Source organism: Natrix helvetica, assembly GCF_964273705.1.
Source record: "Natrix helvetica genome assembly, chromosome: 1".
NCBI lineage: Eukaryota > Metazoa > Chordata > Lepidosauria > Squamata > Natricidae > Natrix > Natrix helvetica.
This window is the reverse complement of record NC_138548.1, coordinates 228,977,888-229,004,425: the sequence shown is the minus strand read 5'-3', so window position 1 is coordinate 229,004,425 and position 26,538 is coordinate 228,977,888. Positions and strand designations below refer to the sequence as shown.

Below are 26,538 nucleotides of genomic sequence, written 5' to 3'. Positions count from 1 at the left end.
GATCTATTTCAAGCTATTTAGCTCTCATCAGCTAGCCATACCCTTACTGGGATTTGAACCTGGGCTGTATTACATATTAGGTAGGAGTCTTAGCCACTAAGCCACAGGCTCTCCTCCTTATCAGCTGAGCCAGGGAAATAGGTATGTATTTGTGTTACAAATGAGCCGAAGGACAGAAAGAGGGAGTTGTGAGCTTCCTCCCATATTTGGGCATACCAGGGGTTGTAACACAAATACATACATACATACATACATACATACATACATACATACATACATACATACATATTAAAATGGAGAGCAGGAAAAGAAATAAAAACCCAATGGCTTGAAAAGAAGTCCCTGTTAACTTTCTTTCTTTTGCCCTGCGTTTGCCCTGTGTTACAACCCATCCACTACAGAAAGGGATATATCATATATATTTTTAAATAAATATAAATAAGATATATAGTTGTATATAAATAAGATATATAAATATATATAAGATATATATTTTTCAATAAAATATTCCTTTCGGAACAAGTTTCCCCCCCATTACTGACATTTTTTTTTAAAAAAGCCTTCTCTATGAACCTTCTTTTCCTTCCCCCATCCCCTTTTCCCCCTTGAGAAAGTCAGCTGCCTCTTTCTCTTTTTCTACCTAGTCCTATTATCGTAATGGGATGGAAAATCATATTAGAGCTCAGCTCTAATCTCTGCTGCCAAAGACTAGTGGAACACAGGTGGTGATTCAGATTAAACGGATAGATTAGGAAAGATTAAGCAGCCTCTCCAGAACTTTTGTGGAGGTTCTCTTTGTTTCCCACTTAAGCCAACCGCTGTTTAGACCAACTTCTCTAATGAACCACTGGGAAAATGCAAGGAAGTCTTAAAAGTGGGAAAAAACAAGGAACGAGTCCGTATCCCTCGTTTTGGCTTCAAGGAGCACAAACGTATGATTGCATTTAACCCGACAAGATATATTATTGTGGAATCACTAATGGGCACATATAAAACCCCGCTGAAGATGTTACCTGGCTTGGTAATGAAATGTTTGTCAAGCAGCAACTCAGAGGACAAACATCTATCTAAAGGGCACACATAAATCTGACTCAAGAACCTGCTGGAAGAACCAGGTCTCAATTTCTTTGCTGAAGACATGCAAGGCCAGGGAAGGATACTTCTGTTTTCTGAAACCTTCACAATGGGCCACCATTAGCTTAGCTAATCAGGAATTCCAACTTACTTTTAGATTTACAATACAATACAATAGTAGAGTTGGAAGGGACCTTGGAGGCCTTCTAGTCCAACCCCCTCCCTAGGCAGGAAACCCTATACCATTCCAGACAAATGGCTATCCAACATCTTCTTAAAGACTTCCAGTGTTGGGGCATTCACAACTTCTGGAGGCAAGCTGTTCCACGGATTAATTGTTCTAACTGTCCAAGAATTTCCAAGAAGTCATCATTTATTCCTGGTTTTTTTCCCCTCTAGTTTTTCCCAAAGAGGGGGAAAAAAAGCCCAATCTACCAATCAAATTGATCTACTCATTGTCCATTAGCACTATCCGAATTAATTGTTGCGCCATCCAGTCTGGTCCCAAATATACGAGTGATTCACACATCATCTACAGCAGGGGTGTCCAAACTTGAGAACTTTAAGACTTGTGGACTTCAACTCCCAGAATTCCCCAGCCAGATCAGGGGTGTCCAAACTTGAGAACTTTAAGACTTGTGGACTTCAACTCCCAGAATTCCCCAGCCAGCCATGCTGGCTGGGGAATTCTGGGAGTTGAAGTCCACAAGTCTTAAAGTTCTCAAGTTTGGACACCCCTGATCTACAGGTTTAGAAAACAAAGTGAGCAGCTCTGTATGGGACAGTCCCAAGATTGTTTTTTTTCCCTAATTTGCCATTATTATCCCTAGGCTGCTAATCTGAAAAAAATAAACGAGATCAAGAATACCTTCAGGCATAGAGGTGCACTAATGAGAATCATTTAATGAGGATACTTACTGCAGATCAAGGCAACGGCCATGCGCAGCAGCTTGAATTGACACTTCATTCCAGACCAGTTCTGAGAAAGAAATGAAAGAATAGCCAAGTGAGGTTTTCCATCTGCTGAGTATCTGGAGACAGGCGCATTGCACATGCTTAGCTTTTGGACTGCACATCCATCCCTTCATCTTTTTGCGCTGCACACTCACTGCGCTTTTGGTACGGAGCCCCTGAGAAATAAATGACAGCACCTACACCTACCATTTCTTTCTTTCCCAAATCAGGCAAAATATTGACTGGAAGAAGAAAGTTTTGTTTTGTTTTTAAATCCAAGATGTGAATTCTGGTTTTATATCCTTGCATTGCTCAAGACTACCTAATTTCATGATATATTTTTTTAAACGTGGCTCTCCATGCTGTGGAACCTTATGCTGCTTCCCTTAATGAGCTCTTACAAAACATGAGCAGGTTTGGTAGGGAGGATTTCTGGTAATGGGTTGATCTGTACAATGATAAATTATGATGTAACCTTCAATACTTTGCAAAATAGCAGAGTTGGAAGGGACCTTGGAGGTCTTCTAGTCCAACCCCCTGCTCAGGCAGGAAATCCCATTCCATTTCAGACAAATAGTTGTCCAATCTCTTCTTAAAAACTTCCAATGCTGGAGCATTCACAACTCCTGGAGGCAAGTTGTTCCACGGATTCATTGTTCTGTCAGGAAATTTCTCCTTAGTTCTAGGTTGTTTCTCTCCTTGATTAGTTTCCACCCATTGCTTCTTGTCCTACCCTCAGGTGCTTTGGAGAATCGCTTGACTCCCTCTTCTTTGTGGTAGCCCCTGAGATATTGGAACACTGCTATCATGTCTTCCCTAGTTCTTCTTTTCATTAATCTAGACATACCCAGTTTCTGCAATCAGATTCCACTCAACTGTTCTGACCTCCCCCCCTCACGCCTGTGAATAAACCAGAACACAGGCTTGGCTGTTTGCCACTGTTTAATTACTGAGATAATGAATCCTTTGGCTGAGGGCCCAGACAACTCACGTTCAATAGAGCAACCCAGATAATCCAAACGAGTAGAATACATAGATTTTCTTAACTACTAATTCGAATGGTTGTTTCCTGTAAATGTCCCCTCCCAATGCCTCACCTATAATCTCTCTTGGGAGGGGCCAATCCACAACCACCTGTGCTTAATCATCTTCTGTGAGTCTGCCTATGGAGTTGCTGCTTCTGTTTCTCAGCCCTTCTCAATCTAGCATCTGGGACAAACTGCCTTTGATCCTCCCCATTGCTCCATCCCTCAGGCACCTCCTGGTGGCCAACCAGCCTCTCTGGTCCCTGCTCTGAGTCTGAACCCTGCACAGGGTCCTCCACATCGTCCAGGGCAGACTCATATGGTTCCTCGCTATCCGAGTCCATCAGCAGCTCAATCGGATCCTGCTGGGCCACAACACACCCCCAGTCCTTCTTTTCATTAAACTAGACATAAGCAGTTCCTGCAACCATTCTTCATGTATTTTAGCCTCCAGTCCCCTAATCATCTCTGTTGCTCTTCTCTACATTTGGAAATAAAGTCATTCTTGTGTGCTCTCATAGCACAGGCACTGGCCTGCTCACCATTCAGAGTTTTGACTATTCCTCTCCAGCTGCAAGACGGTCCATTGGCTTATTTTGCACTACCTCGTCTCTTAAATGGATCCCGAGAAGGCTTTTGCTTTGCTGCTAATATACTATGTTACAAAATAGGGTTTTATAAAGCACAACAACTCCATGAGAATTTCCTACAAACTATATTTGCTAGGAGCACCAAACCTCAGGAGGCTTTTGATATTGCCATTTATTATTATTATTATTATTATTATTATTATTATTATTATTATTATTATTATTATTATTATTATTATTATTATTATTATTATTATTATTAATTATTATTATTAATTATTATTGCGCAAGAAGGTACATGCTTATGTTTCCGGGGGGGGGGGGGAAGGCTGAAAATAATCTGATATATTAATGAAGAAATTATAAAGGAATCTTAAAGTCTATGGAATTGTATACAGGTTGCATTAAAATTGCCTGACTGTTTCTACCGTATATGTGCCTCCCTATGGAATGAGAAGGAAAGTGGAGATTTTGGAAATTGGAGGAAGGTGACAGTTCAAAGTCAATACTGGGCTTCTTTAGCACCTCATGTCAGCTTCCACAACTCCAGCTGTCAAAGAAGAGGCAACGTCAGTAAAGTGATTGAAAGGACCAGGAAAGTTGGGGTTGTCCCTGGCTGGGAGATAAAGTCTGCCCATACAGTGATTACAGCTCTGCTCTTTCCTGAACGTTGGACTGGCTGGGATGACAGGAGTTATTGCTCAATAAATTGTGGGTTCTCAGGCCCGAACACCCTGCTCCTCGTATCTCTTTTTAAGAATCCTCCAGGTCAATGGCATCATATATCAAGACAGGGAGAGAGATGCTGGTCCTGCATTTCACATCTCATCCAACCAATCGACAATGCTCCAAAGGACATTTGGAACGCTGCCATTACATTGGTTAAAAGAGGAGATTCATTCTTCCCAAGCAGACCTTTTATTGATTTCTCGGTGTTTTCCAAATTCTGAAATGTAGTTAGCAGAGCGGCATTGCTGTGGAGGATATTCTTAAATTCGGTGAACATTCTAAGGAATTCATGGGCTTGAATAGCAATCGCATTTAGACTTATATACTGATCCATAGTGTGTTACTGCACTCTCTGGGCGATTTACAATGAGGAATTATTTGCATATGGCCCCCAGCAATCTGGGTCCTCAATTTACCAACCTCAGAAGGATGGAAGGCTGAGTCAACCTTCAGCCCGGATTGAACTTTACGCAGTGGGCAGAGTTTGACTGCAATGCTGCACTTTAACCACTGTGCCACCAGGGTTCCTGTTGAAGTTGCTTATGCAGATATTTATCTCCTTGGAAAGTGTTACATGGGGGGGTCTTGCCACAAGCAGTCTTGTTTGAAAGGAAATAAGGAAAGTGCAGCAGTGTTTCTCAATTGGCAACTTCAACTCCCTGGTTGGGGGATTAGAACTCAGGTTTGCTTCCTCTTAGACTGGTGCCTTAAACCAGGGGTCCCCAACCCCCAATCTGTGGACTGGCACTGGTCCACAGCATGCCAGAAACCGGTCCGTGCAAACAAGGGAAGTCACAGCCACGGGATGCAGACAGCACATGAAGCCACGTCCCCTCCGCTCCACAAAACCACCTCTCTCCATGGAATCGATCTCTGATGCCCAAAATGTTGGGGGCCGCTGCCTTAAACCGCTAGACCACACCAGCTTTTAAATAGGGACTAATATTCCTTTTCACAGCTATTCTGCAGTCTACAATATTTAGAAGCCAAATTCAGTTCTAATTTGGAGCAGGGGGAGAAAATGTAAACATAAAAATAATTTGGAATATATCTGAATAGGTAGTTAATGGGACCTTGTTCATTATATCATAGGGTTGGGTCATAGCATATTTCTCTTGATCCCACAGAACAAGATCACATGGGCAACGATGCAGATCTAAATAACAATGGATACGGCTGGTGGAACATCAAGCATGTATATCTGTCTCGTTTGGATAGCGGTAGCCATTTTTATTGAAATTTCGATCGGTTGAGGTTTTCCCATGGCCCTTTGAACTTTAAACAACACATTACACATTGTTTGATTCTCTGTTCAGTTTATCTTGTGTGTGCTTTTTGAATGGCAATGGTATGTGATTCCAGTTTGGGTGATGTACGGGCAGAAGGGTTCTCATTCGCACATCAACAAATTCCGTGCTAATTGCACACACCTTTGACCGATAGTCACTTAAGGATTCTGAGCCAGCCTGAAAGTAAACTCTACTGATACAATGTTTGACAGCTGAAGAGACCTACTTCTTGCTTGGCTGCAGGGTATGTAGTTAAAATGCTTGTGAAGCAAACAGTTGTCTTCTTCTTTTTTGGTTTCGCCTATTTTTTTTTCTTGCCTCAGTAACTTTTCTAGCTCCTGAAATTCAGGTCCTTTAAGGGAAATGATAGCATGGTGGCTTTGCGGTTCCCACTCAGTAGACCAAGCAAAAGGACCAGGGATGAAATTTATAATAATTCCTTTTCCCTTTGGTGGGGGAGGAGCAACTGCAAAATGCAAGTCTGTGTGGTTTCTAAACATTTCCCCCCTCCCTTTTGCATGGAGTAAGAACATTTTCCTGCAAGATTGATTGCAAAGCAATGAAGATTAAACCCTGCTTTCTTTTAAACTGCCTCTGACAATTTGGAAGTGAAAATGGTGGCATTAAGAGCCCGATTGCATAAATTCCTCCATGCTACATTGATAAGAGTAGTGATGATATTTCTCATTCCCCCCAATCTCTCTCCACTTCCAAAGTTAATGAGGATTGTAGCTAACCATAGCTGTGACCTTTTGAGCAATAGCAAGCTGAGATTAGGACTGCAAGATCATTGGTGCTCTTATTTTAGGGAATTATAAATGCTACATACAGATTATTGGAGAGTGAAGACATCTCTCATTTCATTAACATGCAACACAAAGAAGCATTTCAAGAATTAATGCCTGGTACATTAACCAGATAAATTCTGAAGAAGAAGAAAATAATTAAGGATTAAACCAAAGCACACATTTATTATTTTTTATATAAATGGGCAAACTCAAGGAATGTTAAATTATCGAAATCTGAATTTCCTTGGTTTGGCTCAGTTTCAATGTTTTTCTTTTCTTTTTAACATCTAGCAGAGTCTGTGAGATGACAGGTGGAGATGTAAACAACATCTTGTCTCATGTTGGCACAATATTGCTTTCGTTATTTTGACAAAAATGTTGGATTCTACAAAGTTTTCTATTGACTTTTAGGTCAAAGCATCTGTCATACAGGCATGTTTCCCCTGCTATAAGCAGATTTTTGTTCCCCCCCCCCTAAAAATATTATCCTGGTGATTTTTAAAAAATTTCCTTAGACAACCATGTGTTAACTTAGGCCCTTTTTGGTTGTGAATTTAGTAATACACGAGTTAATCACTGTGATAAGTGGCTTTGATAAAGTGTCACATTTGTTCTAAACCAGCGGATGCTCAGTTCAACCATGCAAACGCTCTTCTACATTACCAAATATGGTGAACAATACAATTCTGTATATATCTATTTAGAAGTAAGAAGTATTAGGTTCAATTGGGTAAGCTATAAGGATTGCAAGCCATGAAAGCCTGTCTATATTTGTCTCTCCATCTGCTTATGTACAGATGGCTCTACAAGAAACATCAGCAAGCCAATAAACTGGTTTGACTTAAACTAAGTGACTGAGATATTACACTGAGCCATCATTTGATGAATGGACCGCTATTTGTTAAATTCCCTGGACTCACCCCAAACTATAAAGCATAATTATAAACTGCAGTGATTGAATTCCTAAAACAAACTAACCAATTCAATCCAAATCACATTATGATTTAGCACGCTATATAGATGTAATCAATATACTGTATGAACAGAGGGATAGAATTGGTATGTTTAGTTTAATGAAAAGACTAGGGGTGACAGGATAGCAGTGTGCCAATATCTCAGGGGTTGCCACAAAGAAGAGGGAGTCAAACTATTCTCCAAGGCACCTGAGGGTAGGACAAGAAGCAATGGGTGGAAACTAATCAAGGAGAGAAGCAACTTAGAACTAAGGAGAAATTTCCTGACAGTTAGAACAATTAATCAGTGAAACAAATTTCCTCCAAAAGTTGTGAATGCTCCAACACTGGAAATTTTAAAGAAGAGATTGGACAACCATTTGTCTGAAATGGTATAAGGTTTCCTGCCTAAGCAGGGGTTGGACTTGAAGACCTCCAAGGTCCCTTCCAACTCTGTTATTCTATATAGACTTCTATATAAACTCAACCATTATGGCTTGTAGCTGTGGTTTGTGACTAAGCATTGAATGAGCCCGGTAACGTGTAATTCTAATAATTGTAGCTTATACCTCAAATTTTATATGAGCTTAGCCATATTAAATGTTGAAGGCACATCAGCGATCTACACAAATCACCACAATGCAAGTAAACTCAATACTTTCAAAGACTGAGCAGAGACTTGAAACAGTCTTTTTTTGTTGTTGTTAATTAAAATCAATATTTTTACTTGTTTGGTCTTGATTATTATTATTCGTTAAATTTGTTTGCTGCCCATCTTGTCACAATACTAGACAATGCCAAGGTAGCCTGATCCAAAGACAAGTCTATGGCTTGCCAATCGTATTAATGGATCTGGAAAGGTCACCACACAGTATTTTTTTTAAATAAAAAAAACCAGCATGTAAAAGTATCTACATACATACATACAGGTATCGAATATGAAAACTGCCTTAAGAAGTGTTATTATTAGACTCCCAGTCCTGACAGTTAACAGTATCATAAAAATAGAGACAGAACAATAAGTAACAGGAAACCATAAAAACAATGTGACAGCCTAATCCTCCAAACAAGAGTACTGCTTCCCTTATTTAATCTAGTTTTTAGAAAACTAGCCAGACTGACTCCAAAGAAGAGGCTATTTCCCAGACTTATAGGAAGTGACACTACTTCATCCCAATAGAAACTCAAGTGTGATCTGTGCCATGTTGCATGTGTGGGTCTAGCCACATCCACATGATGTCCACGAGGCCTAGGGACGTCACGTGGATATGAAACCCCAGTTGTAACAATAGCAATAGCACTTAAGACTTATATACCGCTTTATACAGTCCTTTTACAGCCCTCTCTAAGCGGTTTACAGAGTCAGCCTATTGCCCTCAACCATCTGGGTTCTCATTTTACCCACCTCGGAAGGATGGAAGGCTGAGTCAACCTTGAGCTGGGTGACATATGAACTGTTGAACTGAAGCTAGCAGTCAGCTGAAGTAGCCTGCAGTATTGCACTCTAACCACTGCACCACCTTGGCTCTATAGATTTGCGTGGGAAATGAAGTCCCGCGAGGCGAGAAATCCACTGTCCTACCAGGCTAGCTCAGGAGAAGAGACAACTGTTTAGTGAGATTGACAGGACACCAAGAATCCCTCTCAGGCTAAGTTCTGGTTAGTGAGAAGGAATTCTTATAAAACAACTTTGTTCCGGTAACTTGACTTTCTTCCAAAACAATGGATGACAAAGGCTACAGGTTTCATACACCTCGAGGCTTTTTAAAGAGCAGCATTGGAATAAGGGGGAAAATATTACTTTAATATCTGTACAACTAACAATGTTCTTTTAGAAATGTGCTGGGAGCCAAATGAAACAATGTTCTGGAGATAAGGGGAAAAATTGCTGTTGTCGATTGTGCTGTAGTTAAATATTACTGGGGACATAGCCTAAGAGGGTCTTGGAGCTCGGATCTCTCCCATTGGGATGAGGAGCACAAACCACAACCACTTTACTGCAATTACAAGAGAACATTAAATCTCTGTAAGAGACACACAAGATCCTCTTCCAGGCAAAGTAAAATAAACTGATAATTTTAATTTCCTCTTTTTCACATGGCTGTCTTTAAAAAAGTCTGACAGCCGCACATAAGTACAGGTTTAAGAATCAAGGCTGTGATTATTTTTGGCAGCCTGCTTCTATAGGTAAGAATACCTATAGAAGAATAACTTGGTGAAAAATAACTTGGAAGTAAGACATGGGGCCATGTATTTGCCTGTCTCCAAATCCTTCTCCCTCTGCTTTGAGATCAAAACAAAAGACTGGGGGAAAAGCTTTTGCAACCGCAAAACCACACATCCCAAAACAAATAACACTCTAGTTGGAGATTATATAATTCAATTGGGAAAAAGCATTGTGGGAAAAATGGTTCCGGGAGAGTAAGCCAGAGAATGTGCTATGGAAGTGAGCCAGGTATCACCATACTAAGAGAATACATTAGTGGAGATGGCCCCATTGTTTAATGGAAAAATGAACTCATTTTGGATTGCTAGAAGATATTTATCTAAGCAAAGCTGAACCATTACCAGTGAAAAATGTTGGAGAATTCATGAAGTGCCAGGTGACTGTAAGAGGGAAAACATTGTCCACATCTTAAAAATGAGTGAAAAGGAAGCTCGAGTAAAATATATAATATAAAATATTTTGGACTCTGATGCTTGGAAATGCAAAGATTCTAAAGCAGACCATAAAGAGATTGAACTCTTTAAGTATCTTAAAAACACTTTTCAAGAAGAAATCTTAGATAGATAGATAGATAAATAGATAGATAGATGATAGATAGATAGATAGATAGATAGATAGATAGATAGATAGATAGATAGATGATAGATATAAAGATATAATTTCCTTAATAGATTGTAGGAATGCTATTGACATATCTTGACTTTGGCAACCCATTTGACAAAAATGTTGACTAAATGATATTACAGTAGCTGAAAAGCTAGCTCAAAATTCATCAGCATATCCTCATCAAAGGAGACGGATAATGAATGTTGGATATGAGTCAGTCCTGAGGTTGCTATACTTCTATATTTTTATTAAACATTTGGACAAATTCTTATAGATGATACATATTGGATCAAGCTCATTAAAGCTCAAACATAATATCAAAGAGGGATAAAAATTGAAGACATGATGAAAGTAATGAGACAGTATAAAGAGATTATCTGATAAACAAACAAAAAAGCACAAGTTTTAAAAATGGAAGGAGGGACATACAATAAAAGCTGGATATTCAAGAATAGGCAGGGACAAAAGCATCTTCTGGCTAAGGGATCACTCTCCGGAATTGGCCAACTTGCCACAGCCATCTCATTGCAGGCAACTCACCATGGCCAACTTGTCATGGCCAACTTTTGTTGTGGGACAAGTTGCCATGGACAACTTGCCGTAGGACAATTTAACAATTCAATTTAATTATTCAAAATAAATAAAAATATTTTAATTTTTGTCATTCACATTTCATTCTGTCCCTCATTTTGCATGCTTTCTTTAATTATTCTATTCCACCATTTCTTTGATATTAGTGTAACTCTTATCCCACAGTGAATTAACCCATGGTAAATTGGTCATGGCAAGTTGTCCCTACGGTGAGTTGGCTGCAGCAAATGGGCCATGGCAAGTTGGCTGTGGTGAGTTGACCGTAGTAAGTTGGCCATGGCGAATTGTCATAGACGCTCCCTCCACTCTGTGGGCGTCTAATAGCACAGATATAACAGTGACAATTGCCACTTAGAATTTTGTGTGTGTGTGTGTGTTTACAATAGATACACACACACAATATCATGTTTTCAAATTTTTGTCAGTGAAACTGTAGACTTATATTTTGATATAAATAAAATATTACGGAATTTGCCCTTAAGACTCCAAAAAGAAAAATCAATAAAGTTTATCCATATATTATGAATGTACAAGATATAGCACTATATATTTGGTATAGACTCATATGGATTAGATGGCATTTACAGTTTCCTTGTTTTTATTCAAAAGCAAATCCATCTGTAACTTTGTTGAAATTCTTACACTTTTCTTAACATTTTAATAAGGATACGTATGCATACATTCATGAAAATCTATAAAAGAGAAGGATGATGGATATATTTAGCCGTTCATTAAATATACCAGCATCTGTCCCTTATTATCACCCTTTGGGAAAACAGAGAATAAAACAAATACATAGGAATAATTTTTGATTAAGGAGCTAATTTTTTATTAATTGCTTTCTGTAGATTTACCAGTTTATTTCTATAAAAAGCAAGCTCATGTACTACAGAAAAATGGTCAAGAGGTTTGGCATAGAATACAACATTTAAACTAGACTAGAATTCGTTACTGCAGGCTGGTTTGACAGCTGAGTTGGTACCACAATAGCTGTCTGCAACAAAATTACATTAAAAGTTTGGCTTCACTTCAGATTTGGCTTCTGCTACAGCCAATTGGTTTTGATTCAAGCCCTCCCAAATATGATGGAACTGATTCATATTCAGCAGATTTTAAAAATCAATAGACTGTAATTCCAATGCACAATAGTGTATCTAATTGTGATTCTTCCTCTTCAGGAGCTACCTGTTAAAATAAGTTTGGGTTTCTGGCACATCTGTTCAGTTGATCGTTCAAAAATTGGTAAATGGGATGTGGGACTACGGAGCACAGTGTTGTGCTGGTCAGTTCCTTTCTCCATGGCTAGTTCTAATCGGGGTTGTTAGGGGACGAGAGATCCAGCCCATGGCAGTTCTTTTTGGGGTACTGTAGTGCTTGGTACTTTCCCCATTCTTTTTAACATCTATAAGAAACGGCTGGGTGACTGACATCATGGGATGAGATATCATCAATATGCTGATGACACTCAGCTTTACATCTCACTCCCTGGTGATCCGAGTGATGTTTTGTGGTGCCTGGAAGTTGTGGGGGCCTGGATGGGGAACAACAGGCTTCAGCTGAATCCGTGTAAGATGAAGTCGCTGTGGATACAAGGAGCCTCGGGATCTGGAGGTTTATCATCTTTACTTCTGGATGGGATGGCACTACCGCAGATAGATTTGGTGTATAAGATCTCCTAGTCTCCTAGATTTGCAACTCCTGCTCAAAAAGCAGGTGGCCGGCGTGGCTAGGACAACTTCCTGTTTTGTGCCAACTGCATCATTTTCTGCATCCTGAGGCCCCTGCACCCAGTCACTCATGCCCTGGTCACCTCTTCTTTGGATTATTACAGCGGGCTACCCTTCAAGAGTGTTCCGAAACTACAATTGTCTAAAATGCGGCAGTGCAAACAGTTTTAGAGGCCCCTAAGTTGAGTTGGCACATGTAACACCACTGTTATACAAGCTGCCATAAATGCCAATTCTGCTTCCGGGTCCAATTCGGGGTGTCGGTTATCACATTTAAAGCCCTCTATGGCAAGGGTCCAGGATATCTGAGGACTTGTCTTCTCCTGATTCTATTGGCCGGCCCCACTCATGCTGGCAGTAAAGGCCTATTGCAGATCCCATCAGCCAGGGAATTTTGGCTGGTGGGGTCTAGGACAGTGATGGCGAACCTGTGGCACGCGGAGCCATTTGTCAGGGCACGCGAGGCGCTGCCCTGTCAGCTGGCTAGCGCACATGCACGCGCGGGCCAGCTGAGTTCACCCTTTTTTAAAGCCATTTTTCACCCTCCCCAGGCTCCAGAGTCTTTATAGGAGCCTGGGGCGGGCGAAAGGAGCCCTTCCCTGCAGCCCGGAGCCCTCCGGAGGCTTCATGAGTTTCCCTGAAGCCTCCGGAGTGCAAAATACCGGCCCTACGGGCAAACCAGAAGTTCAGGAACAGACTTCCTGTTTGCTCGGAGGGTCGTTTTGACTGCTCCGGAGGCTTCAGGGAAGCCTCTTGGAGGTCCGTGAAGCCTTCGGAGTGCTTAAAACGACTCTCCGAGCAAACCGGAAGTGACTTCCGGTTTGTTCGGAGGGTTGTTTTGACTGCTTCGGAGGCTTCAGGAAAGCCTACTGAAGGTCCCTGAAGTCTCCGGAGGGCTTCTGGGGGGGGGAGCTGTTTTCATCCTCCCCATGCTCCCATAAAGCCTCTGGAGCCTGGGGGAGCGAAAAAAGCATGGAAAAATGGGGGGTGTCACGCCTGTAGTGCGCACATGCTCACTGGGGATGTGCATAGCATTATGGGTGCAGCACGCCTGCACACGACCCCCCTGCGCTCCCCCCACTTATGGCATGCGAGCCACAAAAGGTTCGGCATCGCTGGTCTAGGAGAAGATCTAGGCTGGAGATGGTTGGTGTAACAACAATGAAGTCACCACCACTACTCCGCTCCAAACTCATGGTTTTTTTAAAGATTACTTTTCATTTTCTGTAATTTTAATCTGTTTTTAATCAGTTGTTGTGACTTTCTGACAAGCCAGATCAATGGGAGCCAGATTCACTTAACAACTGTGTCACTAACTTAACAACTGCAGTAATCCACTTAGCAAGAATGGGGCAAAATTCACTTAACAAATGTCTTGCTTAGCAACAGAAATTTGGGGCTCAGTTGAGGTCGCAAGTCAAGGTAAGCAACTGTGGTTACTGATGCAATATGGTTGTGCTCTGGAAATCAATTCACAAAGCCGGCCAGAGAGGTACAAACAGGTACCACTCAAGGTAATATTTCAATATGTAACCTGAACCATTTTAAGCATTTCTGAGTTATATGTAATTGCCATTTTGTCTATGATCTATGACTCTTACTCAACCTTGTGCCTTTTTATGGGCAGTAGGAATCATGGGAGATGAAGTACAAACATTTTAGATAAGCATCAGAAAAGATGCTACAAATCGATCCAGTTTTTTTGGGGGAAAGGCATCTTTAGAAGGCATCTTTGGTTCATTTCTCCACAGAGATAACAATGCACTTAGAAAACTGTGGAAGCCACTGCTAAATCTTGCGTTTTTATTTGGTTTGTTTATCTATTATTTCCCATAGGGTGAATTGCTTTATGTTTCTTCTCCCTTTATTTATTTCCAGGAATATTTCATTCTAAAGGCACAGACATTTTTATTATTTGCAGTTATCCAAGGACTTCCAGGGAAAGTAAAAAGGTTTGATAGAGTCAGTCTCTCAGGAGAAAAAGCAAGGCAAAGTGGAACAAATATTGTGATGAATGTGTTTAGAGTGCCCAATGCATCGTTTTCATCATCCAAGAATCTCCCTCACTAACATTAAGCTAGAATTATTTATATTTTTAATTGGCAGGGCTAGATACAATGTGATATATTTTTTTTGGCAATAAAATACAAACCCCACAGTGGATTTTTGGCACCTGAAAATCTAATAGTAATCTTCCTTTTGGCTGCATTGTACCATAGACTAGCCTTTCCCAACCTGGCTTCCTCCAAAAGTCTTAAACAAAAAAATCCATAATTCATAGCTTTTCAGATACTGGCTTAACTCGTACATGCCAATAGATCCAAATTGGTTGACTTCTTTTGGTTTTATGGGAATGGGCTGTGTGCTATGCATTTGTATGTCTTATATATAAAAACAATATTCAGTCCTTTTAATGGGCTACCCAGTTCTTTTGCAGATAGCTAATGGTTTCCATTTGTCCTTTGCTTTGGTAATGGTCAGAGTTATTACTGTCTTATTTTTTTTATTGACTATATGAGAACTAACTCTCCCATGCTCATATAATAGCATAAAATCAGATCTGTTGGTTATTGTAAATGGAAATATGTGAGATACTTGTTTACTTGCTGACAATCAACATAAGCCTAGGAAAAAGAAAACAAGAATGACAACAACCAAATGTTGATGTTATTTGTTCAGGCTGGATTGAAAACAACAGTTCAGCTGTCGCATAAATGAATCCATATCCAATAAACAGCACATTCTGGTCTCAAAGGCAATATCTGTTCTACTTAATCCAGGGCTTACCATCACTATATTGGCTAAATGAGCAGAGATAAGAGCATACACCCCTCCAGATGAACCCACAACAGGTGCAGTCATGTCAGCAATGGACACTGCCAGGGAACCTTGGAGAAATAATAAAAAAAAGGTAAGTACAAATGAATGCCAAATAAAACACCCCCTGCCTTTTCTATGAACACAAATAGTCTTCGACCTGCGACCACAATTGAGCCCAACATCTCTGCTGCTAAGCAAGACAGTTGTTAAGTGAGTTTTACCCCCGTTTTAGGACAGTTGTTAAGTGAATCACTGCAATTGTTCAATTAGCAACACGGCTGTTAAGTGAATCTGGCTTCCCCGTTGACTTTGCTTGTCAGAAGTTTGCAAAAGCGGATCACATGACCCTGGGACATTGTAATCGTCAAACATATAAGATAGTAAGCATCTGAATTTTGATCACTTGACCATGGGGATACTGCAATGGTTGTATTTGTGAAAAACAGCCATGCCATTTTTTTTCAGTGCCGTTGTAACTTAGAACGGTCACTAAATGAACTGTTGTAAGTTGAAGACTATCTGTACTTTCTAGAAGAAGACTATGAGAATTCAACCACCAATCTCTATGGACATGTTTGATTTAAGAGCAAAACAGAAACAGTTGGCAATGATCTTCTACTAATATATTTTTTCCCAATTACCCAGTCAGGTCAAAAAATTTAGGATTTCTTCTTGGTCTTATCTCCAACCAGATCCATCCCTCTTTAGCTTTTTTGAGATTAGCCAAGATTGGGTAGCTACTGCCATCTGCTGTGACGAAAGGGCTAATATCATTTTACTGTCCAATAAGTTACTCCGTCTTTGCAGAGAAAGCTCAACGGGTCCTCTCCAAAGTAGGGGGATCGTACATATTTTTCGCCGGAAGATTAGGTCGGCTTCCTTTTCAGTTATTAGACTCTATTACATGCTTTTCTGGGATGTCCTAGGCATCTGTAAACTGTTTTTTTTTTAAAGTAAACGTTAAAAATATATAAAGCATTTAATGGGTTTAAAATTAGTGTGTTTCAGCCCTACATCCTGAGGGGAGTTGTTAATGATTTTAAAAGCTAGTCTGCTTGCCAGATGTATTAAATATGATTACAGTTTCTTTTATACTGCTTCAAGAATTTAGATTACTATCCTGTTTTGGAAGAGTGCATTCCAAGTAGCAAGGAAAACATTTCTTCTTCAACAGGCATTTACCTTGGCCACGGCTTAATTCTTATACCTTGTTTCCCCTTCTGGTCTATACAATAGAGGCAATCCTCGCCTTACGACAACAACTGAGCTCAACAGTTCTGCTGCTAAGCAAGATAGTTGTTACATGAATTTTACCCCATGTTATGACCTTTCTTGCCACAGTTGTTAACATTAGTAACACAATGGTTCAGTGAAGATGATTTTCCCATTGACTTTGTCAGAAGGTTGCAAATAAGGATCACATGTCCCCGGGGACATTGCAACCGTCATAAATATGAGTCAGTTGCCCAAGCATCTGAATTTTGATCCTGTGACCATGGGGATGCTGCAAAGGTCCTAAGTGTGAAAAACAGTCATAAGTCACTTTTTTCAGTCCCATTTTAACTTTGAACAGTCACTAAAGGAATTGTTGTAAGTTGAGGCCTACTTGTGTTGTTGCTGTGAGCCTGAGCTCGTACAAATGCTTTGAAAATTGTTAACTTTTTTGTGCTTTTTATAGCTTTTAAACCACTTGGATCAGCTCCTTTTGCAAAAGAAAGGAACCGTGTTAAGTAGCTGAATTGGAAAGAAAACCCCATTGGACAATTCCTTAAACCTAATGAATCAAAATAATGTCCTGCTTGGTCCAATATATTCTCTCTCCCATCAGCTGTTCAGGTGGCACAATAAGCAGTAAGAGACCACAAACAGGTCATCAGGTGGTGTTTGGCCCTCACCAGTTATAAACATTTCATAGCTAAACTTAACATATTTCAGGAGAATGAGGGTCACTGTGGGCTGGGTAGAGCTGTAATAACACACAATGTGATAAAAGCTCATTTGAAAGTTTTAGGATAAGTTTTAGGCCCTGTTCTTTCCTTAAAGGTTCATTAGTGTATTTACGTGTCTGGCCTCAAAATGGTGGAAAATAGTTTAGCAACTGCGATAAGAGACGACTTTATTAGGCAAGTAACAGTAATTTAGGGGACGTGGTGGCTCAGTGGTTAAGGCACTGAGTTTGTCGATCAGAAAGCTCGGCAGTTCAAATCCCTAGCACCGTGTAACGGAGCGAGCTCCCACTACTTGTCCCAGCTTCTGCAAACCTAGCAGTTCAAAAGCACGTAAAAATGCAAGTAGAAAAGTAAGGACCACCTTTGGTGGGAAGGTAAAAGCGTTCCGTGCGCCTTCGGCGTTTAGTCATGCCGGCCACATGACCACAGAGACATCTTCGGACAGCGCCGGCTCTTCGGCTTTGAAACAGAGATGAGCACCGCCCCCTAGAGTCGGGAACGACTAGCACGCATGTGGGGGGGAACCTTTACCTTACAGCAATTTGGGCCCTGCATACAGCCCATCTCTTTTGCGACGTCCTAGCAGCTATTGGGGTTTATAAGACATAATTTATGGCTTAGCATTATGAGTACATCAGGCCATCGTACCCCATTCAATAAACCAACATTAAAAGAAATCATGAGCTAATGTGACTGTTCAGTGGGTTTTTAAAAAACTTCCTTGCACAAAAGACATTTCAATTGTGTACAGTGTTGTGAGAGAAACTATTGGTGCCTAGCTAAGAAGCCAAAGAAAATGCCATGATAATAAACCAAGAGATGCCAGTTTTCCTTTTCTGCTTGGTTGTTCTGATTAAGTGAATAAAAATCTCCAGGTTGCAACCAGCCAACAGTTTATGGGCAACCAACTGGTAAATTACACTGCAAAAAATCACTTCAGGGGAGAATTATTGCTCACTGAAGTTAATTGCAACAAGACTGTCTTTGCTGTAGTTATTGTCAGGATAGCCATGTGCTTGTTAACAGCTTTAGAAATCAAATGAAAAGTACACTGATCGTGACATAACATGCAATAATACGGTCCCTTGTTGGAAGTTGTCTTACAGAGTTTCCTGTCTAATAAATGTTTGGACATAAAATAATGGAGGAATGCACACAATGTCAAAGCTGGCATAACAACAAATTCATACCCAGAAAAAAGGCTTCATGCAAGATAAAGGAAAAGATAGTGGAAAGTACAGGATTACCGTATTTATTCCTTGGGATTCTCCACGTCCAACCTTCTATGTTTCTGCTCCAAAGAACAGACTCTGGAGACAATAGTACAGGTAGTCCTCAACTTACAACCATAACTGAACCCAAATTTTCTGTTGCTAAGTGAAGTTTTGCCCCATTTTATGACTTTTCTTGCCCTTGTTATTAAGTAAACCACTGTACTTGTTAAACTAAGTAACTCAGTTGATAAGTGAATGTGGCTTCCCCATTGACTTTGCTTGTGAGAAGGTCGCAAAAGGTGATCACATGACCCCGGGACACTGCAATCGTCATAAATATGAGTCAGTTGCCAGGGATCTGAATGCTGATCCTGTGACCACAAAGTTGCTGCAATGGTCGTAAGTGTGAAAAACGGTCATAAGTCGCTTTTTTCAAGTGCCATTGTAACTTTGAACGGTTCCCTAAATGAATTGTTGTAAGTCGAGGACTACCTATAGTAGCTCCCATTATGTTTAAGCTGGAAATTGCTTAGTTAAAGAGAATTGGCCTCCGGAGAACTTTTTAAAAATCACACGGGAGTTAAAACCAGCTCTTTGTTATAATATAGCTGTTTCCATGCAGGTGTGCTATCACCAATCACCACAGGGGTTCTGCTACCTTTTATGCCAATTCCAAAATCTGCCTATTCTTCAAAGGCAGCTCCATGTAAAGCTCCTTGAAGTGATCAAGGTTAGTACTGGGTTTCCCCAAAAATAAGACAGGGTCTGATTGGGCTTATTATCAGGGGAGGTCTTATTTTCAGGGAAACAGGGTAGTAGTGGCCTGGCCAGATAGGACCACAAATGATGTCTCAAATGAACCTGGTAAAATTCCCCCCCCCCCCCCCCGCCCCAGATATGACTTTTTCCTGTGAACCCAGCAGGAGCCAGAGGTCCAGGAAAATAATAAGAAGAAGGTTTTTAATTTTGCAATTCTTTTATTAACAGAATTTTATGAGTGGCCCAGATGACACCGGGCTCTGTTTTTAAAAGCTTCCTGGCTTTTCCCATTGCTCTCCCTATCACTTTCATTTCCATAGCAAATCTGTTAAGGAGGGGAAAAAACCCTGCTGACAGGACATATTTCAGATAGGTTACAAATAAGAAAAAGGAAAGGCGAATAAGAAATTGTCATATGTGAAGCCTGTAAATATGCTTACATTGCGGCCTCACCTCAGCATTTGTTCTCATTTAGCTGTTAAATTAGTTCGATCTGAAAGGAGAACTCCACAGTGGAATGTTCCATAAAGGAAAATCTTTCCACTATGCAAAGTGAGTTTTCCAAATTTATTTTTTCTCCTGCCCTCCCTCTCCCTCTCGGCATAAATCCTGCCATTTCCATCACTACCATCAGATATCCAGGTTCCAAGTTATAAATCCTCAGATGTGTGTTGAGCTCCCATCTATAATTTTGCCATCCCATTATAACAATTACACTTTCCGCCTTTGTTTATTTTCTCATGGCAAAAAACGTCTTATTCCTGTTCAGTTATTAAAACATCATTTGTTCATTAGCGCAAAGGAAAGAAAATCTAACAGGGAAAGCTGAAAGAGGAATAACAGCAAATGACCACTGTTCCAGCCACATAATAAACAAACACACCTTGCTCGGTGTTATTGTTTTAATTACACTTTTTGATTTTTCACCTACCCAGCATCTTTCAACTTAAAGAATGTCTTAATTTTTTTTTTAAAGAGTGGAAAAGCTACACTGACAGGACAAGTGCAACACAAATGTAAAAATCAGTGTATGAAACGCTGTCATCTATTTTAAGAAATTGCTGGATTATCAGCAAGTTAGTTGCCTTTTTGATCTAACCCAAAAACTAACCAAAAACCAAAAAGCAGTTACTATGGAACCCAAAAAGGTACTTACAGCCTGGATTAGAAGTTCCAAAGGCTGCCCGCCCTGCCCCGCCCCCGCCCCCCACCCCGCCCCTCAAGGATTACATTTTGGGTGCCCAGCAACTGGTCTGCATTTATGGCTGTTTGCAGCATCCTGCACGCTCAATTGATTTACGATGTCTTGCCAGAAAACAGCATTTTCTTCTTGTTTTTAGTAAAAAAAATGCCCCATAGCGGACAATTGGTTCCACTAAATGATTGTGGAGATCATTGAACGACGGCCACAAAAAAAAATACGTAACACTCTCAGCTTCATTGACAAGGACGTTCTCACAATGTTAAAGAATTCCAGAACTACAACTTTGCTTCAGACTAGGGATGGAGGCAGTGGTCGGTTGTAGGCGGTACGCCCCGATATGGGCGTACCGGTGCCTGTCGGGAGCACCGAGTACCGTTCTAGTACGGTGCTCCGGATGGCCCACCCTCCTTATCTGTATTTGAGCTCTTTGGCGCTTCAGCGCATGCGCACGGAGCATACGCCGCCTGTGCAATGCTCCGCCGAGCAACTGGAGCATTGCAGGAGGTAAGGATGCATGTGTGCACTGCACATGTTTGTGTGGTGGACACCGGGCCCCGTTGCACCGTACCAGTTCCAACGGGATCCAGAACCCATCACTGGATGGAGGACAAACACTTTTCTAAAAGATGCAATAATAAAGAGCAGGCAGCTTTTAAGCTTTTTTGTGGGCCCCAAAATAATAACGGCTAACCAATATCAGTCACAGAGCTTACCTGCGATCACTCCAGCAATATAGACAAATCCAATCCTTGTTGCACCATGAACCATTTCAAGGGGAACTCCAACCAGAAGCTGAAGGACTACGTTGAGTCCAAGGTGTTCTATCCTGAGAAAACAGCACTGCTTATTTTTATTCAGTTTACATCATCATCATCATCATCATCATCATCATCATCATCTTCATCATCATCATCATCTTCATCATCATCATCATCATCATTTTTAATCCCCGAGTAATATTTTGTAAAAACATTATAAAAGCATTTACATAACCCCCTTGATAAAATATTATTTAGTTTAAAATACAATTTAAAAGCACTAGACTTCCTGGCTTCAGTTTTCCAAAGAGCATTCAAACAGGCATGCTCCTTAATTTAAAAATAATGTAATAAATACTGTTTAAGAAATCTGCTTTTGAACACTACTGATTAGGGCTACATGTTTAACCACCAAACTCAATGAACCATAATTATTATATGTTAATCACAATTAATTTACTATTAATCAATCAGGCATGGTAATTAAGACCATGGACTGGTACAAATCTGAACTCGAATGAACTGGATAATTTCTGGCAACGCAAGGTACTATTTCCTGCTCTGCTATCTCGCAGAGGGCAGAAATCTTTTACACCAAAGATGTCAAATAACAAACAAGCGAATGAATGAATGAATGATCTAGTCCTTAGTGTTCCAGTGGGTGTCTCTAATGGCAGTGACATTATCTCTGTATGGACAATCCTGCTTGAGAAGGTTGGGCAGTTTAAAAAGGTTTAATGCAGTGGTTCTCAACCTGTGGGTCGGGACCCCTTTGGGGGTCGAATCACCCTTTCACAGGGGTCACCTAAGACCATCGGAAAATATATATTTTCCATGTCGCGGCATTGGGAAGGTTGAGAACCACTGGTTTAATGCCTTCAGATGGGAAATAACTTATTCAGAAAGCACTGGAAATTTTTAAAAGATGAAATGGGAACCGTTTTGCCTTTCAATTCCTTTTCTGAAAAACTGGCAAACATTTTGAACCCAGTCATTCCAGGGCAATTTAGAAGCTGCAAATCAGAGGCTGTGGAGCAACTCACAGTGGTTGTCAAATGTTCATCCCTGTTCTAAAGAATGATGCAAAAAAAATCCCTGGCCTGAAGAACAGAAATTAAAAGTCATGGCTATAAATATGATAAATCACTCCAATCACTCCAATCACTCAATCATCAGGTATCATTTCTTGACCCAAAAAATGAACTCCCTGTGTGAAAAGTCAGGTATTCTACCAAAAGTTGTATGCAAAAATAAGTAGTTACATTTTAAATCAAGTTTGCATTGGAGAGTTGTGTATTTTGAAAGTCTATATTGGAGAAATGTATATGTCAAACAATGAAAGGAGAATGATTTGCGTTTGTTTTTTTAAGCTTTTTGAACAATCAATGTTAACACAAGGAAAATGTACACTCTCTGTTAAGAGATTTTCTACATGGAGACAGCTGTAATTTTTTCGAAACTCCAGAAGTAAAAACCTCACAAGGTTTGAACACTGCATAGTAGTGTATAATGTGGTCAGTAAAGTGCACAGGATTTAAGCAACTTGTGAAAAACGAAATGGCTACTTCATTATTTAACAAGAACATTAAAAGAAGAGATGGAGACTGCAAAAAGATTTAATTCTTTACATCCAGACTTCATCCCCCCAAAAGTTGGATCCATCAATCATTCTGCTTGAATAGCACAAATAAAGGCGATAAATGAACTAATTAAAAAATTGCCAATCTCCCGAGCCAGATGGCATATATCCAAGAATACTGAACAGCTAAATTGTTCAAGATTTACCATTTGATGTTAGGCCCAGATTTTCTTGTAGAGTGGGTTTTTTTTTAAAAAAAAATCTTGCTGATTATCATACTTGTTTAAGTTGAAACAGGGCGGATTGCAAACTCTCTGTGCTTGCATCCTCATACAATAATCACCGATCATAACATTTAACCAAAACATGTTGTTTAGACTGAAAACGAGGGGAAAAGTTTGAAACAAGGTTTTAAATATTATCTTTTTCCTTGTACTGAAAGAATCACAGCTAAATGCAGGCTTAAATAACAAGAATCGTCATGGGAAGCTTCATGGTTTTACCCTAACAATGAATTTAACTGCCTTTTAAACCACCTCTCTGGAAGTGCAATGATTTATTTCTGACGATGTTTCTGCTTGCCCAGTGTTTGGCTGGTTCTTTAAAAATCAGCCTTCCATTCAGTTAAACTGCTCCTGGTCCTGCAGCAGCCAAGCGCATCAGAGTCCCATCGTTCAATAAGGGCCCATAAAACATAATTAGCTTTCCCATGCTCTGAATGTGTCATTCTTTGGATGACAATGTAATTGATTTATCCAGGCTTCACCTTCTTTGGGACCAAGTAAGCGGGCCCTTGAATCAATGCAATTCATTAGTTATGGCAGGAGTACAAATGGGTGGGGCCCCCCACAGATCATTAACGGCCATTCTGCCTTAAAGCGGAAAGCTAAATTTTACAACTGTGGGGTCTCAGAAACCTTTTCCCTGTTAGGGCTGGAACATGAACAGCACATGTTTGAGGATGCTCTGAGGAAGGCCAAGCAACGCCCCCCCCCCCAATGACTCCTTTCTCCCAGGGTACCTTCTAGTTGTCATGCCCCCCCCCCCAGAGCAGATCAGCATAATAAATTAAGAGATCCGCATTAACATTTTAAAGTCACAGCAGGAAGCAGGGCAACAATAGATTTCACCACCCTTGTATCCATTTGCCCTTTGTTGGAAGGGAGTGAGGGGGGGCAGAATAATGGCCTTACCATTAAAAAGCACAAATACCATTATTGCTTTCTTTGAGAATTATTTTGTTCTCCAGCTGGTGAAATAATCTTAATTCAGGCAACTTGGCTGGAAGTGATTGCTGAGCCCTTTAAATATTACACAGTTTTCTTAAAAGCAACCATCCCTAACACCCATTGCTTCTCGAGTGGAGAATAAGTGTGCGGCTGGGATGGCTTGCACTTCCAAAGGGTTTAGAATATGCCAAAAAATATCATCATCCAATGCCAGTTCAGTCTAGTGTGTACAGACAGCAGACTTTGGATACTTGATCTTCCGAGAGATTCCCCTGGAAACCAGCCAAGGGTGTGTAAAAAAAGCCAAAACCCCAGGATAATTAAAAGATTCAGCACATTTTTCAAGCCACACAGCAGCCTAGTGGCATCAAGATACTTGGGAAGGCAAAGGTTAGCTTTTGGGAGTAAGAAATGTGTTCTGCAATATGACTAAAGTGCTTTGAAATTTTTCAAGGTTCCAGGGTGATTGGTTGTGTTTAAAGAAAGTCAATGCTTTTCATTCAAAAACATCCCAGAGATTTTAGGGTGCCTGATTTTCTTCACATATGTTGAGGCTAAGTTTCTGTACTGCTCAGCTTGATAGTGGAGGATCAGAAAAAATGATAGGGTAAAACCAGATATTATAATAGGTGCATGAAAACTTGTAGGGTGTGTAGTCCTCGACTTACAACAGTTCATTCAATGAACGTTCTAGGTTCCAAGGACACTGAAAAAAGGGACTTATTATGACCGTTTTTCACATTTACAACCATTGCAGCATCCCTATCAAAATTCGGACATTCGGCAAACTGGTTCATATTATGACATTGCAATGTCCTGGAGTCATTGTGATCACAAAAAGTGACACACAGCAAAGTCAATGGGGAAGCCAGATTCACTTAACGACTCTGTGACTAACTTAACTAGTGCAGTGATTCACTTAACAACTCTAGCAAGAAAGGTCGTAAAATGGGGCAAAACTCACTTAACCAATGCCTCATTTAGCAACAGAAACTTTGGGATCAATTGTGGTCGTAAGTCGAGGACTACCTGTACTCTATTGCCATCAGAAGAAGGACTGGGAAATACCCTCTCAGGTTAAACTACAACAAAAAAGCTTTCATTAGCAAATGTGTACAAGTGAAATGTTTTCTGCAAATCTGATAGGACAGTTTATTTATTGGCAAAAGGGCCAAAATGTTCCAATTAGATTTGGGGGGGGGGGGTCTTAGCTGGAGAAGCTCCCTACTTGATTCTGAAACGGCTATCAAGTAATATCTGCCAGTATTTTCGGTGTTGCATTATAGTCAGGGATCTTAAATAATTTCAAGACTGACCCAGTGTTAATGTTCTTGTTTTTTTGCCAGACATAACTCAGTGAATCCCTGAGCAGAAGAGAGGCAGCTAAGAACTAATCTCTAAGGCCATGTTTTCCAAATCTGGGTAAATTACACAAAATTGAATAAAAGTGGTTTTTCTTTGGAGAACGACATGCAAACCCATTATCTGAACACAAACAAAAGCTTAAAGTTTTTTACCTACATTGGGTAAAAATGATTTTCTGATTAGTGATTTTGGATAATGTAGAACAAGGTTTATGGAATATGTCCTTAGGGGATGAAGGCAAACTACGGTAGTTCTCAACCTATGACCACAAATGAGCCCGAACTTTGAAAGTTGTTCAATGAACTTTGCCCAATTTTATGACTTTTCTTGCCACAGTTGTTAAGTGAATCATCGCACTTGTTAAGTTAGTAATGTGGTTGTTAAGTGAATCAGGCTTCCCCATTGACGTTGCTTGTCAGATGGTCGCAAAAGGTGGTCACAGGACCTCGGGACACTACTACAACCGTCATAAATATGATTGCATTGCCAAGCCTCTGGATTTTGATCATGTGACCATGTAGATGCTGCAACGATTGTGAAAAACGGGCATACCTAGTGGTGCGATTCAAATAATTGAGCATCCGGTTCCTGTCCTAATGATTTCTTCTAACAACCAGTTCACCAAACTGCTCAGAAAGTTAACAACCGGTTCTCCCAAAGTGGTGCCAATTGGCTGAATCCCACCACTGGCCATAACTCACTTTTTTCGGCGCTGTTGTAATGTCAAATGGTCAATATGAAATGGTCAATGAACTACTGTGAGTTGAGGACTACCTGTACCTAACAGAAGACGCTCCAAGATCAAATGGAAAAAGGAAAGAGCAAACTATTTTTGTATTGTTGCCTATATAATTGTATGGAATGTGAATGGTAGATGATGAGATCTACCAGCTGAGAAGCCTTCCACCAGTAGACCTGGAGGCAACAGAATGATTATATTCAGAAATGGAGCCCATTAAAAAATGGAATGAGACAGACAATAAACCATTGTGAAACAAGGAAGGCACCAAACACAGATGACACCAGAGGTGGATTGCTCCCGGTTTGGTCCAGATCGGGCGAACCAGTAGTAGCGGCAGTGGGAGGCTCTGCCCACCCATCCGGATGC

At 40.4% G+C, this 26,538-nt stretch overlaps 1 protein-coding gene across 3 annotated transcripts in view; it reads right to left on the bottom strand.

The window, feature by feature from the left end:
• Positions 1-26,538, bottom strand: part of RHBDL3 (rhomboid like 3) — a 144,319-nt gene that overhangs the window by 2,915 nt on the left and 114,866 nt on the right. For all 3 annotated transcript variants that reach the window (XM_081933435.1, XM_081933437.1, XM_081933436.1), the window contains 3 exons: positions 21,213-21,325; positions 15,341-15,441; positions 1,993-2,053 (listed from right to left, as the gene is read on the bottom strand). In XM_081933435.1, the coding sequence (XP_081789561.1) occupies positions 1,993-2,053; positions 15,341-15,441; positions 21,213-21,325 (275 nt within the window). The remainder of the gene's footprint in view (positions 1-1,992; positions 2,054-15,340; positions 15,442-21,212; positions 21,326-26,538) is intronic.